General features: G+C 37.1%; 2 protein-coding genes across 5 annotated transcripts; both read right to left on the minus strand.

Annotated features, from left to right (window-relative positions):
- Positions 1-232: 232 nt before the first annotated feature.
- On the minus strand, positions 233-5130 carry LOC123880582. Its single transcript, XM_045928778.1, has 3 exons — positions 5000-5130; positions 1707-1780; positions 233-593 (listed from the first exon to the last, which is right to left on the minus strand). The coding sequence occupies exons 1-3, from the start codon at positions 5021-5023 to the stop codon at positions 233-235; spliced, it is 459 nt and encodes a 152-aa protein (XP_045784734.1). The 5' UTR covers positions 5024-5130.
- A 4049-nt stretch (positions 5131-9179) lies between these two features.
- LOC123880587 lies at positions 9180-9929 on the minus strand. 4 transcript variants are annotated; one of them, XM_045928786.1, is made up of 2 exons: positions 9846-9929; positions 9180-9507 (listed from the first exon to the last, which is right to left on the minus strand). In XM_045928786.1, exon 2 carries the CDS (start codon positions 9505-9507, stop codon positions 9220-9222), a length of 288 nt encoding a protein of 95 aa, XP_045784742.1. In that variant the 5' UTR covers positions 9846-9929; the 3' UTR covers positions 9180-9219. The 4 variants fall into 4 exon arrangements, with proteins under 4 accessions (XP_045784742.1, XP_045784738.1, XP_045784739.1 ...); XM_045928782.1 differs by lacking the exon at positions 9846-9929 and adding an exon at positions 9590-9835; XM_045928783.1 differs by lacking the exon at positions 9846-9929 and adding an exon at positions 9576-9835.
- Between the last annotated feature and the right edge of the window lie 8835 nt (positions 9930-18764).

Consider the following 18764-nt stretch of genomic DNA (forward strand, 5'->3'; position numbering starts at 1 on the left):
CTTCCAAAACAAACAAGTGTCGACTATATTTCGTACTACAGTACTACACTACTCAGTACTGCTTAAGGCGATACACTTAGCCACGGCTTTAAAACCACTGAAATTTCACTGTGTGCGAACCCACTCACACTTCGGCGACAGGCGTGCTTCAGTGTGAACGTCTTCAGATAGTTCCTTGTATTACTTCTAAGAACCCTACCGCACGCATTTTTTGTGTTTTAGTTAATAAATATTACTGTTGAGATGTCGTTTTTTGGGTATCCGCCACCGGCAACTGCTGTGGCACGGAGTAGGTTTGGGGATAAGCTTGCGCGACATAAGGGCCCGGGCCGACTTGTTCTTGGATTTTCTCCGCTTCTTCAGGAGCCACGGGGCACATACAGGGTACGAGCTGGACATGCTGTAGTGACACTGGTGTTAAACTGGCTCCCGCGGGCACACTTATAGGGATAGGTGCCATGTTCTGTTGGAGTATCTCGGGCTGCTGGTACTGTTGAGGTATCTGATAATACTTTCTCGATTCGTAGGGGTACATGTATTGATATCTGTAAGGTGATACCGGTTGTACCCAATTCCTTGACGAGGTTTGACTTCTGTAACAATGGAGAGACAAGTTAAAAGTTATGTAATTTGTCAATTAAATAAATCTATACTAATATTATAAAGAGGAAACCTTTGTATTTTTGTATGTTTGTATTGAATAGGCTCAAAAACTACTGGACCGATTTCAAAATTTCTTTTACCATTACTTAGAGGGATTCTTCCGAATCCGTATAGGCTATATTTTATCCCGGAAAATAGAAAAAATAAATGTCCACCCGTGCGAAGCCGGGGCGGGTCGCTAGTAAATAATAATTAATATTTATTTATTTAGCGGGTTAGCGCGAGGGCTGTATGGGTGCGTCCCCACCCCGGTTGCCATCTCAACCTGTCGCGCACTATACGTAAGTTATGATTCTCCCCGTCTTTATAACAAATTTTGAAATTTCAAAGACAGACAGAGAGACAAACTTTCGCATTTATAATATTAGTAAATATGGATAAGTATGGATGATATGATATTAGTAATCAGTATGGATTAAATGTGTGTAATCGGGGTATATATATTTACATTAAAATAAAAATACGCTCACTATAAAATTATATACACAATTATTATTAGTTAATCACATACTCAAGGAAGCGTGATAATAAAAGTAGCGATCACATAATTCGCTTACATTTCAATCGCAAGCAAATAAAAATTTCATATAAAATTCGCAATAGCAATTTTACATAGCCAAAAAAGACAACGCATACATATCTACTATATTAAATTATGTATAAATAAGAACAAGTGTAAGAAGTAAAATGACTTTAAGTAATTTAGGAAACAGTTCAGAACTTATTATGCACTTACTCCTAGAAGAAAACAGGGATAGCAACCAATGCACACCACCAACTACGAGTGAAAGCATCTCTTATAGTTGTAAACTCCTTGCAAATGTGTGATACAATAAATAAACTTTGATATTAATTTTTGGGAATATCCAAGGGGAATACATATTATCTACACCATAATATCAACATCCAAACATTGTGCATTGTCTTTTTTTAGTACTTAGTAGGAGGGCGGGCAACGGGGCCTAAATTATGAGGGAAAAGATGAGCCAACAAACATGCGTACTGTTAAACACATAACTCTTTTGGATAAAACGTATACATACCCGGAATCTGAGCCCCATTTGAGGAAGAACGCCTCCGAAGTTGCGCTGATTGCTAAACTCAGGAGGAGGCAAATCTGTAAATAAAACATTTTGCTTAGTAAGTGTAGAGCAGGGAAAGCTACGAAGTCAATTTATTTAGCAAGCAAGCGCGCTCCACCATCTACTTATATTTCAGTTAAACTTTGACAAGTACTTTTGAATCTGCGTGCGAGATACCAATAAAATGACAAACTATTATATAGATCTCCTTTCAATATTTTTTTTGATATCTTCTACTTATCTAAGTTTTTTTTAATAAAAAATAGCGAGCAAATGGGCAGGCGGGTCACCTGACGTTAAGTGATTACCACCGCCCAAGAACGTTTGCAGCACCAGAGGAACCGCCGATGCGTTGCCGGCCTTTCAGGAATTTGTTGGTTTGCCTCTTCAATAATCCCATGTTGTAATCTAGTGGGACCACCGCCGATGGGAGTTGATTCCACAGTTCGCATGTGCGTGTAAAAAAGGATCTGACACAACGGGCGAAGACGGACGAAGTGCACCAAGCACCCAGGTGGTGAAGGTAAAATTGCTTGCGGTGGCGTGAGGTGCGGTTGTAGAAAAAGGAGGGTGGAATGAGGTCAAACAGCTCACCAGAGCACTCCCCACTATAAAAGCGCAAAACGCAAAGAGAGCTTACATATCTGCGATGCTTCAGGCTTTCCAACGAGTCTATTAGTTTGGGATCGTCCACAAGTCGAAGAGCCCGCCTTTAGATCCGACCAAACGATAGGAGTTGGTACTAAGATAAAATAACGAAGGTCTGGCCCTCGCGGGCTCTTAGACCATTAAGACAAGAAGATAAATAGCGTGATTATTTACACATCACCCCAGGGAGCATATTATCCAGCCTGGAATCTTCATAGTTATGCGATGATTAATGACGCCTTTAACTAAAAACATCATCATTAATGCAACGTTCCGTAATTACCTGAACAGACAAACATAGTAATGCATCATGTCCATCAGGACCTCGTTAAAAACAACTATAATAATATAATTATAATAATTGTCGGGATTATTCTTTTAAATACACTCTCCTTTTTAATAGGTAGGTATTGGCCTAAAATACCAATTCAAGCTTACGAAAATATAACGTTTCGTGCATTTGAAAGATGACATCAAATGATTTTTTTGATCAGAAAAATTCAATACTTTTATTTGACTCAACCCGGGGCTTAAAGCCGGGACCTCATGATCCATAGCCGAACAAGCTAGTTAAACTATCGGGGCAATTCACACAGTACCTAATGTTGACTGTAATGCCTGAGCAAATATTTCTCTCGGAAGCCTTACTATCCATAGTTACTAACATTATAATAATTATGCGAAAGTGTGCCGGTCTATCATATCACGACCCATCTAGAATAAAGATGTAACTATCATCTTACGGACGCACGTAGACTATTATCCTAAAAAAGTTCCAATGGGATTTTCAAAAACCTAAATCCACCTGGATGTGGTCACGAGTATGATCTAATTGGTACACACATAGCTTGCATCTTGCAAAGGGACAAAGTCTACTTTTTTCCCCGGAAAAACAAAGGATTCCCACCGGATTTTAGAAAAAAAATCCTTAGCTCTCGCAGACAAAGTCGCGGGAATCATCTAATTATGTCATAAAACGTGTAAAATACTTAAACCAACAACAGTACTTATTACTTGCTTTATAATGTTCCTTGTCCGTCTGATAAAATAATGGAAGTGTGAGGAAATTTGTTCCTATAAAATGTGATAAAGATCGAAATTCGACAAAAGAAACATCACAGTGTCTAACAAAGTTTTGTTAACACATTGATTCAATATCGAATGGGTCGGCAACTGTTACTTTGAAAAAACAAACTAGTAATGTCCAGTGACGGACCAAGTAACTTGAAAATCAAATCAAATCTTTCTTTATTGCTAATATGGGTAATCGACTAGGACGTAGCTTAAAATACATTATTCCAATTTTGCACATGACTATTTTTCACATAATCGATTTTAGGATTGCTTTTACATGAATTTAAAATCGGTTCAAAATATGATCCTGGAAAAAGGATATTATGCAATCGAAGATTATGTAGATATATTGTGAATGTTATAAAAGTGTGGATTTGACTCGTAACTTGCTCTAGCTATGCGCGTGACTAATTAGTTTTATATGATCCACTATTGTAAATTGAATAAGTATTTCAAAAGGCTCAACCGCCGAGTTTCTTACTGGTTCTTCTTGGTAGAAAGGGCATCCCAAATCGGTAGAAGTAGTATTTTGGAGGTGCAAACTTTTAAGGAATGGTCTTAAATTGCGAAAAATCGCTTTATACTTTAAAAATAGTGAAAATCGTTATTGCAGAAGACGTACCTACATATCAAATTTAAGTTTACAACAACTTATTTTTAACCCCCGACCCAAAAAGAGGAGTGTTATAAGTTTGACGTGTGTATCTGTGTGTTTGTGTATCTGTCTGTGGCATCGTAGCTCCTAAACGAATGAACCGATTTTAATTTAGTTTTTATTGTTTGAAAGGTGGTTTTTAAATTTTTCAATTGAAAATATGTTATCTTATGAAAAACCTAAGTTATAATTATATAAAATTATAAAATTAAAATTAAAATTATAAAATTAATATAACCTTTAGTCACTTTCGGTACTATAAGATGATACAAGTCAACACAAATTAAGTAGGTACGGTACACACGAGATGATTGCAAGTCTACTCGACTACAGTAGGACATCACTTAAATATATTTTATAGCAACGCAATGACTTGCTTCTCCCGGCATCCCATTTAGCGGCTATAAAGCCATGTAAATTGAAATTTTGAACAACAATAGATAATCGTTAATGGAAAAGTAAACACTTAAGATCGATAACTCAACAATGCAGCTTGGATTGATTTGTTATTTGAAGATGTTAGTCGGGTTGTATCAATAGAATTTGTTTATTTGCTTTAGTTTGTTTTTACCTCAGAAGGGATGTTAACAATTGACATCTAATTTGATTTATACTAAATAGGTACATCGGAGTTTATTTTTTATTTTATTTCAAACAACTGTTAAAATTAAAATCATTGTTTTAGTATAATGAAAAAATCTTCATTTGTATCACCACAAATACATGCACAAGATTACAAAATAGGAATCAGCCCCGGCAAAAAGTAAAAAAAAAAAAAATAGGAATCAGTATACATACAAACAAATAAAGTCGCAAATTAAATTTATATATGAGCTTAAAATTCTAAACATTTCTTTTTGAAATAGCACAAACTTACCGCCGTGTTTTTTTGCCGGAACATATTGCACTGTTTTACCTAATTACTATCAAACAAGGGCACGCGTAGCCCTTACGACACCTATCTCGTAACTAAAGTCTACGAAAATGGGAATATTAAATTAATCCAAAAAGTCCCCACTTGTATCGGAACGAAGATGCGCGCACCCAACCGACCGCAGAATGACCGATCCCGGGGGACCAGTCGTTTTTTATACACGATTTCAGAAACATTCCGTCCCTAAAAAGCCGGTCCCCGGCCCCATCATGTAGTATAATAATAATCTTATTAACTTATCTACACTCCTATCTTTACTTAGAACGTACCGTTATATTCGCCCGAATTTAAAAAGGAGTTTCGTAGACACTGGCCACTTAAGATAATTTCACACTTTTTTATGGGGTCAGCTAAGTGTTCGGGCATGGGGTGATTCGGGGTCTTCGGAACGAAGGGAAAGGTTTGACCGGCGATGGGTCCGGTGCCCTCGTAATGGCATGGGAAGGATGCGCCGGCGGTCGTGTCGAATCGAGACGGCTCTATTACCCGCCGACTTGCTTCGGCGGATCCGTGACTCGTCATGTTTCCCGACGCGTGAAATCCTAAATGGGTGCTGCGTCAACATTTACAATACAACAACAAAAAGTTCCTTCGGTGCCGTGGCCGCTTAATTACCTCTGATTGATATTTTACTGAGGGTCTTCATTACGTTTTTTCGACCGTTTCCGCTTCGGCGCGGGATACTTCACTTCAGAATGAACTCAGGATGCCAAAATGACAACTATGTGTAGTCTCTTAAAAAGAATCATCGCCTACTTTACCGCACCTACATTTCCATACGTCCTACCTTATTTAAATATAAGTGTAACCTGCCTCTGCATTCATAATCTAGCTATTAAATGAAAGATATCTACCGAATGAGAAATTCCTAGGCATCATCGTGACCAACCCATTGCCGACTCACTCCTCTCAGAATGTGAGTGTTACAACTACAGGCATATACAAGGAACTAAAAGCTTAATTTGCTTTAATCCGCTGAACCAGACAAAGCAAAGCCAGGTCTACATCTCCGGAGGATGCTCCGGTGTCGGGGCGAAACGTGCGTCGAGTGGTGTTAGGATTTTTCACTCGCGGTCTTTGAGAGTCATGCTTGCTAGAGGCGTCGCGAGCGGCGCTCGGTGCCCCTAGGACCCTGCGCCCATGTGCCCTGCACTATAGGTAAAGCTGGTACTACATTTTTCAGTAGCGCCAACGTGCTCTATCTTCGGCTTTGGGCATCCAATCGATGCCAGCCACCCTCCGGATATCGTAGAGCGTGGGTTTGACTTGCAGCTTGCTCCATGTACCTACAGGACTACAAATCACTATTATGTATGGCATAATATTTTAAATCGGATCTTCGAAAAGAGCAAACGCCGAGTTTCTTGATGGTTCTTCTTGGTAGGAAAGGATTCCGAAATAGCAGTAGTAGATGCATTTGATCATTCAAAGTACTTCTAAAAGTTTATTTCAATAAAAAATATACCTACTACTGAAATAAGCCCTTTGAAACCCCCGTCGGCATAGCATGCGGGGGCATCCTACCGATCGATGGGAAACGACCAATCAAATTCACAAGTTGATAAAAATCAGTAAATAACCATTATGCTAGAATGTTCCCGCAAATCCAAAATGCGCTCTAGATTAACCGATGAAAATGGTTCACCTGATATTTCAATGCCAAAACCAGAGTAGAGTGAGTGAGATCTCTATTTGATCCTGATTCATCTGACATCAGGTCAAATATTAGGTAAGTAGGGGAAGGTGGGGGGAAACCAATTTTAATAACTACAAACTTTTAGTTTCAAAAAATCCCATGGGAACTGTAAGTTTCATAATTGTCGTGAACTGTGCCAAAACGCCTGCGTACCACGATTGACCTAGGCAATTCTTATAGGTATGGTGCATGCTATTAAAAAATCGCTCGCAAGCGAAAATAAATCTGTAAAATGAGTCTTTCTGTTGACAGATGTTTGTGCTGTGTCCGAAATATGCCACTTGTGTCCAAGATATAATCATAGGTAATAAATAGCCTTATAAGCGCTTATAGCCTACCACGCTGGCTCAATGCGGATTGGCAGACTTCACACACCTTTGAGATCGTTCCTCACGGTGTTTTCCTTCACCAAGGCAAGTGATATCCGAGTCTGAACATAGTACATAAAATTTTATGACCCCAAACGGCGTCAACAAGGTTATAGACGGATATAAAATAGACCATTGTGCCTTTTATTCCTCGAATTCCCTTGTAACTGGTCGTATAAGTAACAGATAACAAATACGGACCATTAACAACAGCGGCTTCCATACATACATGCTATCAAAATAACGTAAAGAGCATGTAAAAGCCCTAAAGAGCTTGTGACTGCCTGACACATGTCATCATTTAAACAACATTTTTCTTTCCCCATAACTCATATACTCTTGCAAGAATTTGTGCCGATTGCCGAAGTCCATAGCTTATAGCAGCTCACTTGCCTCCGTCTGTCAATCTACTGGGGTCTCCCAACGCTGCGTATTCCTTTGTGTGGTCAACATTCAACTACCTTAAGACTCCGATGTCAATCGGTTCTTCGAGCTTCTTTCTATACGGCATCGTACCGGATCGCTAAACGCTTGGCGGCAGGGTGGTAACTAGCCACGGCCGAATACTCCCACCAGACCAGACCAGAAGTTTAGAAATTGTTCCCCGCCGTGAATTGAACCGGGAACCTCGTACTTATAAGACCACAGCGCTTGCCATTGCGCCAGGAAGGCCGTAAGTATGTAGGTGTAGGTAGGTACTCAACCCGTTGAATGAAGCCTATTTAGTACAGGGTAACCTAAATTAGACAGCAGAGAGTAATACCATGTGGTATATTTAGAATAAGTTGTTATTTTTATAAGTTTTGGCGGAATTAAAGGTTTATACAGAGAGATATACATATTATATTTTTTCATTTCATTATCCAAAGAACAAATATAACGTATCGAATTGAGAACCTTTTTCTTTTGTCGAAAGTCGACTAAAAATTCCGTGGGGATTTCATTTTCCGGGGTTAGCTATTTCTGGGCTAAGCTTTTTCGAGATCGTTTCAGCGCTTAGCACACAAAGGGTAAGAAACAGACAGACAAACAGAGTTACTTTCAATTAATAGTAAGTACATGTATTCATGCAGGGATTGTACTGATGTTTTCCATCAAGCGTCCGCCAGCTCTTTTACTATAGAATATCTTTATAAGCGATAAGCCTAAAACCAGCCATCAAGGCACCAAGAAAACCTTTTATTAGCCCTTTACAGTTATTACGACATTCCTAACCTTCAAAATAAGACAAACAACCTAATAACCAATTTATGAGCCTACTTGTCTGCTTTGCATAGAAAAACTATTAACGGCCCAAATATTATGTTACGAAATTTACATTAAAAGTCTGGAGTGATAGCTAGTTAATCTCAGTTCGGTAATGAATGTTGCTCGTCGGTCAAATCTATATTCAAATTGTTTTGGACCACACCAGTCACCAGATAAATTTTTTCGAATAGTTTTCTTAGACCTAGCATACCCAGTACTTACCTTACTTACTAAAAAAAATATTTATAATAAATAGAAATATTTTTTTTTGTCATTTTGCACGATAAATTAAAAATTGTTATGCATAAAATAAATAATATTCTGTTTTAGGATACCCCACTCGGTATAGTCTATCTTACTTTCAAATTTCAAACACCCCAAATTCAAAACTCATTTTCGATTTTGTTTATTCCAATGTTGTTGGGCCACTATTGTATTAATTCCAAATTTCATGTCAATAACTTTAAGTTAGGTACTGAAATAATCGATTGCGACAGACGGACGGACGGACGGACGGATAAAGTCGCACCAAGGGTTCCATTTTTACCAATTTGGTACGAAACTGTAAAAAAGTCCGTGAAAAGTCCTGACTGACTCATTGACACCCAACCTAAACCCTTGAACCCAGAATTTTGCAGAATTATAATAACTTATAACAGAAAAAAGGTAGTTTTCGATTTACACTCTTACCGAGCAAAGCTGCGAGCGAGAATTTCGTAAAAATATAATAGTAGGTACTTACCTACACAAAAATTCGATAAAAATAGCGTGAGGTGCTAAATCCTAAATGCTAAAAAATAAAACAACATAATAGAAAAAAAAATTATATACTTTCACAAACAGAAACAAAATTATTCATCATCATCATCAAAATTGAAACGCCTCATACCGTCGAACCGAAAGCCGTACGCGGCTGCATTTTTCACATCCACCAGCGCCGGGTTGCGGTGTTTATAGAAACTACCATGCCCATGCGCAGGGCGCGACGACCCGTTCGGTAAGCTGTGCGTCTTGCGCGGGTAGAACGCCTCAAATTGGCCGTTAGATGGCAGCACGTTCTTCAATTCACCATCTTCAGGATCGTACGGACACACAGATGCCGCCAGCATCACTACCACACAAACAACAGGCAGCCACATCTAAAGCAAAACGAATATATTATATAACACTTTCTAAAAGAAGAGAAAAAACAATGATAGGTACCTATTAGAAATAACGTACCGTGACGGTTGATGTAAATGAAGTGAGCTTAGTTTTAATGCCTTAAATGTTGAATGTTGCGTAAGAATCGCGACAGGTCGATTCGTCGGTCGGTCACCTTGACGGGGCACGACAGGCTAAACCTAACAGCGCGTCTGACCTGCTGCGATGTTCCACTACGCCACACTTTCCCTTTACGTCACTCAATTATCAAGTAAAAACAAGCACACCATGTGAATTCTATAGAAACAACTGGCAAGCAATTCCATATACATACCAAGATGCCAGGTTTAGACTCAATCTGTTGCGAACATGTACTATCTAAGCAGGTACCTACCTAGATACATTTTTATTGTACAGTTAAACTGAGCAACCACTGCGTAATGTCTTACTCTCAAGGTCCCAAAATATTTGAAATATTTCATTTATCTGATACTAGCTGATGCCTGCGACTTCGTCCGCATGGATTTAGGTATTTACAAATCCCGTGGGAACACTTTGATTTTCCGGGATAACAAGTAGCTTATGTCACTCCCCAGGTGTTTAATTATACACAATTCATGCAAAAGTCGATCCGTTTCTCCGTTGCGACTTGACTGAAGAACCAACCAATAAACAAACACTTTCGCATTTATTATATTATGGGTAGTCATAAAAAGACCATTTCGCAACACTTTTTAAGTTGGTAGATATGTGAGAAAATGATTCCATTAAAATAATTATGTCCTTACATACTTAGCATCCATAACAAGCGAAAATTATGTTTCAAACGTTTCAAAATGTTTATTGCATAACAAGCTGATGCCCGCAGCTTCGCCCGCGTGGATTGGTCAGATCCCCTGCAGCATCAGGATTGAGGAGTTGGACTCCAAATTTTTTATGAAACAATGTCGCAAAGTTCCTCTATCGATTAAAAAAAAATGACGCAAATGGGTTCAGAAATCTCGGAGATTTCGGTGTACATAGGTAGAAAAACACAACTCCCTTTTTGAAAATCGGTTAAAAAGTAGCCTATGTTACTCCCTGGTCAATTCTCTACTTGTCTGTGAAAATCCCGTCAAAATCGGTTCAGCCGTTCCCAAGATTAGCCTTTTCAAACAGACAGACAGACAGACAGACAGACAAAAATTTTAAAAACGTGTGATTCAGTTATAGTATCATTCAAATAACCATATGACCTTAATATGCGGTAGTTATTTCGAAATTACAGACAAACACTCCAATTTTATTTATTAGTAGGTACTTATAGAGTATAGATAAGTACGTGTCCTACAAAGAATGACTAACTTAATAACATAGAACTTTTACATGGACGTTAAAAGACTTGGTTAAAAAAAGCTTACCTAATGATTCTAGGTATATAGGTTGAGAAATAAGTGTTTTAAATATATTCCTACCAATCTTCTACTATAAGACCGTACATCACACTAATATTATAAAGGCGAAAGTTTGTATGTGTGTGTGTGCGTGTGTGAGTATGTATGTTACTCTTTCACGCAATAACAACTGAATGGATTTGGCTGAAATTTGGAGATAGATAATATCCTGGATTAGCACATAGGCTACTTTTTATCCCGGAAAATCAAACGGGATTTTAAAAAACCGAAATCCACGCGGGCGAAGCCGCGGGCATCTTCTAGTTTAAAATATAGCAGGCACCTGCGTCGTTTCAGTTTAAATGTAGTTTGGTTTTTGGAAATAAGACACAATTTAAATTTAAAGTGTATGTATTTCTCGCTTAAAGTTATAATCATCCACGAAACAAAGTTATATTATATAGTAGGTATCCTTACACTTTGAACTTAAGTAGTAAAATACATAAAATATACATTTGCTTATAAGTATTTTTACACATAAATGTCTAAATAATTTGTTGCTCAGACCAATATACTTAAATCTAAATCTTTAGATTGCACAATCAAAATTTACATCAAATCAAATATAATGCGTAAAAAACCAGCCAAGTGCGAGTCGGACTCGCGCACCGAGGGTTCCGTACTCGGGTATTTTTTTCGACATTTTGCACGATAAATCAAAAACTTATTAGGCACAAAAATAAATAAAAATTCGTTTTAGAATGTACAGGTAAAGTGCTTTCATATGATACTTAACTTGATATAGTTTTCTTACTTTGAAAATTTTAACACATTTTTTTAAATGATGTAACCATAAATTCTCGGTTTTCGGATTCCTTTACTTGTGCTATCGGACAACAAAGTAATCCTATAAGGGTTTCGTTTTTCCTTTTGAGGCACGGAACCCTAAAATAGTGATTTATGCTAGTAGCACGTAAACCCTAAAACTTAAGTCTGAACAAAGTGAAAGTATGCTGATCTCAGTTTACAAGAAGTGACCAAGTTTCTTTCCATTTGGGTGATCAGATTGTGTTTTAAGGGAATTAACTCGGAAACCAAGTATGATTGAGACTTGAGACCTTTAATGGAATCTCCTATCATTTTTAGGGTTCCGTATCCGAAGGGCGCAACGGGACCCTATTACTAAGACTTCGCTGTCCGTCCGTCTGTCTATCAGCGCACTTTATCTCGTGAACCGTAATAGGTAGAGAGTTGAAGTTTTCACAGAACGTGTATTTCTATTGCCGCTATAACAAATATATATATTTTTTTAATGGTGGTCTTGAATTTTTTTTTAAATTGAAAAGTGTTATTTGTTGTACGATAGTACGAAACCCTTCCTGTGCGACCGATTTTTTTACAACAACACTAATCGGCAGCGAGACACAATCTTTAATTCTAGCATTACCCTATAGAAATGCTAATAGGTACGGTTTGACTCGCTCACAAGTTTTACTATGTTAGCTTTATGTTAGTACTTTATTATGTTACGTTTATTTAGTCAACAAGTGTTAGTTAAAAATTTATAACACCCCCGACAAGTGAAGGTTACAGTAACTAGAAACGAGCTGATAACTTTCAAACGGCTAAACCGATTTTCTTGGATTATAGCTAAGAACACTCTCGATCAAGCCACCTTTCAAACAAAAAAAACTAAATTAAAATCGGTTCATTAGTTTAGGAGCTACGATGCCACAGATAGATACACAGATACACACGTCAAACTTATAACACCCGTCGTTTTGGGTCGGGGGTTAAAACTATAGCGAGCCTTTGCATGTAATTGAGTAATTTCTGTTTGTCTTCTGTGTATTGCCTTTATTTGTGTGCAACAGATTTGTTTAATATAAAATAATAAATAAAATTATTGGTAAATTAGCAGGTGACAAACTGTATATTAGCATTTGAATAGGGTAATATAAATAATGATATATAATTTACAGTGACGTTCATCATAGAACAACGCTTACAAATCTACGATATCTACTGGAATATAACCTACCATTATAAAAGATTGAGACAATAATACTTATGCTGAACAGTCAGGTAGTTCTCACTATTAGGACCAAATCACACTCGGCCAATGCCTTATGGCCAGAGCACACTGAGCAGTAAAATGCTCAAGAAGCTTTTATTGATAAATTGATAATGAAGCAAATTACTACTAAAATAGAGTTCAAAATATCGTGCATAAGAGAAAATCCACAAGGAATTGTCTGTTGCATAGTATCTTGCACTCTAGTGATCTACCTAGTTCATTATCAATAAATCAATAATAACTATACGAGTATTTTGCAGCTCTGTTTACGCTGATCCTTACTCAACAAAGAACTTAGTATTGGTACTGCATGAAAGTATCAGATTAAAGTGATCGTAAATAAGCTAATTTAAAGCTTCATTTACGCCAGAGCAAAAGAATGCATATTTAAAATTTATTACACTAAAACATTAGTAAGCACAATAATTTAACAAGGTAACCAATTGTTCAATGTTGATAAATATTCTAAGTAACAAATTTACTAATTAGCTAACGACTTAAATCTAACGACCGTGTATCGAAACGCTAATTAATTTTAAGCACACCTCAAATGAGTTTGTTTTGATGTTCGTTGTATGGACTATAGTTTTGAACTATGGTTTTTTTGTTGAAGCCAGCATAGTGAGACAGGCGGGAGTTTGATATTGTGATTAGAACATTTGATCGAATTAGTAAATATCGATTAACGATTCTCAGGGTCCAGTAATAGCAATCGATTAAAATCGGAAAAAATATTCCAATTTTGATTTAAAAATAAAACATGAAACATTTTACAACGTATCTATTTATTATAATATAATAGGAGCCAATATATATAAATTATAAACTTCTGCACCAACTTTCAATGTTAGGGTGAGTAACATCGCGCCTATAATAATCAGTTTTTCCTCAATTTTTGGAGTGTAAGTTGATCTTTTTAATCAAAATATACAGAATACTTCACATCAACATAATCGAAACATATCCAAACCAAAAGTTGATGCGGGCTGTTCTGATTTTTTGATGGGAAGTGTATTAATAACGAATTAGCAAAGAATTAATATACTAGGCTTTTCTCACAATCACCAAATTTAATGAACCTACTTAATCACGTTCTATTGATCTATCACCCGCACCTACAAGAAAAAAAAAATATACAAGACAAAAAGAAACCAATTAATCTTAAGGTGCAATTAAGTTATCAATCACACAGGCGATTAAAAAAAATATGTGTTGTTACAACGACAAGTGCTGCTGCTACATTATGCTATATGAGACATTATGCTATATTAGGCATTATGTGATATTATGGTAAACATGGCTTAATATATGAGATTAATAAATAACTATAGGTGTCTGAGATGGCTCTGTATGGCGCGGCGGTGGGTGAGACTTGTCATAAAAATCAATCCTTTCATCGTCACGTCACAAGTCGTCTCAGTCAAACGGTACACCGTAGAGCCTTTGCACACCACTACATACACAGATACAGTCGCGATACGCACGCGACTCGGACGCAGCCTGTAGACATTTGCACACCTGTATTACCCGTGCGCATTAACATGGCACCTGGCTCGAAAACAACCCCTCCTCCCAACCCCCCGCGCGATGCCCCGCTCTCGCCATTCCGCTACTGGTCTCGCACGGCGCGGCAGCACGGCGAGAGCGGGACATCGCGCGGGGAAGTGGGACGAGGGTTGCCTTCGAGCCAGGTGCCATGTTAATGCGCACGAGTTATATAAATTCTAACACGCGTTTGAATCGATACAGACGCGCGTGTGTAGCGATACAGACGTGATGAAAATGCGCGTATGTATCGATACAAACGCGCTGGCATATTGCGTTTTTAAGCAGAATCTCGTCAACAGTAGCAAGATGGCGTCGTTTTTGTCACCAAATTGCTCGATTGCAAATAAAGTCTAATTAAAAATTCACTAGAGAAATTTGACGTTTACAGTGTTGTCATTTTTTAATGAATTAAAAAATAGTGTTGTGACTAAAGGATCCACATCAATCATTCACTTATTATGTCGTGTATCAAAACAAATATTTCTTTATTTACTAAGTAATTTCCCAATTATGTTTATTATAATTGATATAAAAATATTTTAAAAGGAATCATAATCATACGGGAAATGTTAGTAATAATTAAAGTTGGCCTAGACTGTGAATTAAACTAGATCATAGATTAGATTAAATAGGTAAGTATTTAAAATGGATCTTTATATTAGGTAAGCATATTTTATCATTTGTATTTTAAGCTTTATAAAGGTAATATTTACCTTATTTATTTAGATATGTCCGCCTCCTAATCGGAGGTCGGGGGTTCGATCCCGGGCACGCACCACTAACTTTTCAGTTGTGTGCGTTTTAAGCAATTAAATATCACTTGCATTAATCATTATTAAATCATTATTATATTACTTATTTTTCCATTAATAATTTTGTGTCTGTGACCTGGACTACTGAACCGATCTGATCTGATCACTACTGAACTGAAACGTCACTACTACAATAAATACAGCAACATTATTTTACAAAGTGACATTAGGACTTGTCAAATTACTCCAGTGAATTATTGATTAGACTTTAGCGTAGATTCACAGTTCCCTAGTTGCGGGGGAAACCCCGCCCGTGGACAAACAAGATACAAACGCTATGCTAACGCGCGTGTCGATAGAGACGCGCCGGTGTCGCGCGTTTGAATCGATACCAAGCGATGCTAACGCGCGTGTGTATCGATACAAACAACAACAAACTGCTCTGTAGGATAAAAGCGCGCCGTCGACGCACGTTTTTAAAACGCGCATCAACGGCGCGTTTAAAAAACGTTGTGTGCAAAGGCCATTAGAGTACGCCTTAAAGTGTCATCAGTATTCTTACAGGTAATTATTAAATGCATAACTATAAGGATTTAACAATCATAAGTGTAGAGGTTTACAGGCAAGATCAAGAGTTGGTCTCCGCTGTCGGAGCGTAGACGAGACCAAACCATAATCAAAGTGATACAAGGCAAAGTTTGTATACTATTCCATATTTTAGTGTATTGTCAGAAACACTTAGATTAAGTATTGGTCAACACTGTTGGACCTGTTGTAACACTGGTAGTGTAACCTTAATCTAAGTGTTTCTGACACAAGACAGCGTTTGTAACTCGGTACTATTCCATGTTTTAGTAAATCATATTGTGTTTGTCTGTATAAGAGACTTAAGAGACTGTTAAAACAGGACAGCGTTATATAGCTGGCATAAATCTGTCTCGTTCTATCTGAAACTTAAGTCTAAGCAAAGCTTAAGTCAAAGTGCGCTCTATAGATCTTAGCATAAGTGTCTCTGATACATATCAGCGTTTGAATCTTGGTAACTGTTTCATATTTTAGTAGGCATATTATCTGTGTAAGAAGAGACTAGGCGTTGAATTCAATATAAAATATTGATATATTGAATACTATAATATGTAGAAAAAAGTAAGATTATAGCAATAAAATTTGACAAGTTGCAGCTTGGCATGAAACAGTTAGTAAAACCGGCCAAGTGCGAGTCAGACTCGCGCACTGAGGGTTCCGTACTCGGGTATTTTTTCCAACATTTTGCACGATAAATCATCAAACCTTTTCATATGATACCCCACTTGCTATAGTAATCTTATTCTGAAAATTGAAACACCACCACATGAATGTAACCACAAATTCGCGGTTTTCAGATTTATTCCTGTACTTGTGCTATAAGACCTACTTACCTACCAAATTTCATGATTCTAGGTCAACGGGAAGTACCCTATAGGTTTCTTGACAGACAGACAGATATACAGACAGACAGACAGACAACAAAGTGATCCTATAAGGGTTCCGTTTTTCTTTTTGAGGTACGGAACCCTAAAAATTAATGAATCAGGTATCTTCATAACAACGTAGGTATGTACCACCGGTTTTCAATTTTTTATCCACATAGCACGCGCCTTAAATCCTCTTTAACGATGGAAAACATTCAAAAGTAAGTACGCAAGAGCAGCTTCATCTTCCACTGGCGACGGCATTATCACGAGTGTGCTTGTACCTCTGATATGTCTCTCTACTACTCTGTATCTCAAAATTTAAAAACCCCCGGCACAAAAACCTCTATAAGAAAACTAGAAAAGAGCTAGAGAGAACTTTCAAACGGCTGAACCGATTTTCGATTATAGCTAAGAAGAACACTCTCGATCAAGCCACCTTTCAAACAAAAAAAAACTAAATTAAAATCGGTTCATTCGTTTAGGAGCTACGATGCCACAGACAGATACACAGATACAAACGTCAAACTTATAACACCCCTCTTTTTGGGTCGGAGGTTAAAATTTACGTTACTGTCACGTTACTTAGGTGGGCACAGTACCTTAGATTAAGGAGTAGTCTACACTGTCGGAGCGTAGCAGGAACTAATACTTAATCCTGTCAAGAGTCTCTGATACAAGGCAGCATTTGTAACTCGGTAATATTTCATATTTTACTATATTTTCTGTATAAGAAAAAAAGTTGAATAAATGTCGATGTAACAGAGCGTTTTTACTTTTAAACGTTTTCTTGTATCTTTAAAAAAAGAATACTATTTGTGTTAAATTGCCTTGTTTGATTGACAATACATGTTAAAATTATTGTTACTAAATACGGACTGTTTTGTATAAGGTGGTCTGAAATAAAATATTATATATTTATTTATTTGTTTATTTGTTTTAATAATATCATGCAACATGTAAGACATTTTAAGTCTGTTCTGTTTAAGGTCCCCATAGCAAATGCTTAAAATAATAAAACAAAGCATATAATAAGACCCGGTATCCACCAAAGCGGAGATGAGCGGAGATAGCATTAGCAGACCGATACATAGCGTGATAATTTTTTCATATCATTAATCTGATTTGTCTGCTGAACACATCTACGCCCATCTCTACTTTGGTGGATCCCGATTCCTAGGGATTAATAGGCTTGGTTATAATTAAATCTGCTGATAACGGACATACAAACTACTTTGTGTCTTAACTATGTATAGTTAATCTATTTAACATGTTTAAATTCTGATGAAAATGCAACAAACCCAGTACTAAATAAACCTAAGAAGCTTCGATCAATAATGTACTGGATATAATGTACGGTCGGCCTCAGAATTCGAGAAGCGATTCCGTGAAACTGTTCTCTTTTGACAGCTTCTCAATCGTAGATGAGAACTAATTATTTACGGACAGTTTTTGACGAACGATGGCTTATCTAGTACATTATTGATAACAGCCAAGAAGCAAAAACATTATAATATAGCCAATTGTATTGAATATTGGTATAGCAAAAAAATATGAAAACGTAGCAAATCAACTATCAGAGACAAGAATTAAGAAGCGATAGTCTCATGTGACAAAAGTGAAAGCGTTCGCGTGCAACAAAATTGGAACATCAAAAAGAACTAACCTCACTCAATTCCATTATCCTTAATCTAAGCAACAATAAACTAAATTTGTATGTTTGAATCTTAACCTAAATAATGATCTTTAACGAAAACCCCCTAGAGCCTAGACTATCTATTAATAATACTCGGGTCACGTGCCTGTGTAGTTTATATAAATATCTCCGAATATAAAATATACAGGAGTAATTAAGATCGGATTTTTTTCTAGCCCAACAAGAAGAAAGGTGTTGTGACCTCTGGTTTGACTCTACACTTATCGGGTTACTGGTGCACGTCTAATTATTATTGGCCACAGTCGATCTACGACTGACTGGAATGCACGCACTCTTATACATAGTGAAACAACGGATGCGTATTTGTATTACTTAATACAAACAATATAGTCATA

The sequence above is a fragment of the Maniola jurtina genome, chromosome Z (assembly GCF_905333055.1).
Source record: "Maniola jurtina chromosome Z, ilManJurt1.1, whole genome shotgun sequence".
Lineage (NCBI taxonomy): Eukaryota > Metazoa > Arthropoda > Insecta > Lepidoptera > Nymphalidae > Maniola > Maniola jurtina.

What these genes read in the sequence shown, in the direction of transcription:
- LOC123880587 (XM_045928786.1), bottom strand. Translation starts at nt 9,507, where the DNA reads ATGTGGCTGCCTGTTGTTTGTGTGGTAGTGATGCTGGCGGCATCTGTG.
- LOC123880582 (XM_045928778.1), bottom strand. Translation starts at nt 5,023, where the DNA reads ATGTTCCGGCAAAAAAACACGGCG. An exon ending in TCCGGCAAAAAAACACGGCG is followed by an intron (nt 1,781 to 4,999) that starts GTAAGTTTGTGC and finishes TTTTATTTACAG; the next exon opens with ATTTGCCTCCTCCTGAGTTT. An exon ending in AAATGGGGCTCAGATTCCGG is followed by an intron (nt 594 to 1,706) that starts GTATGTATACGT and finishes CCATTGTTACAG; the next exon opens with AAGTCAAACCTCGTCAAGGA.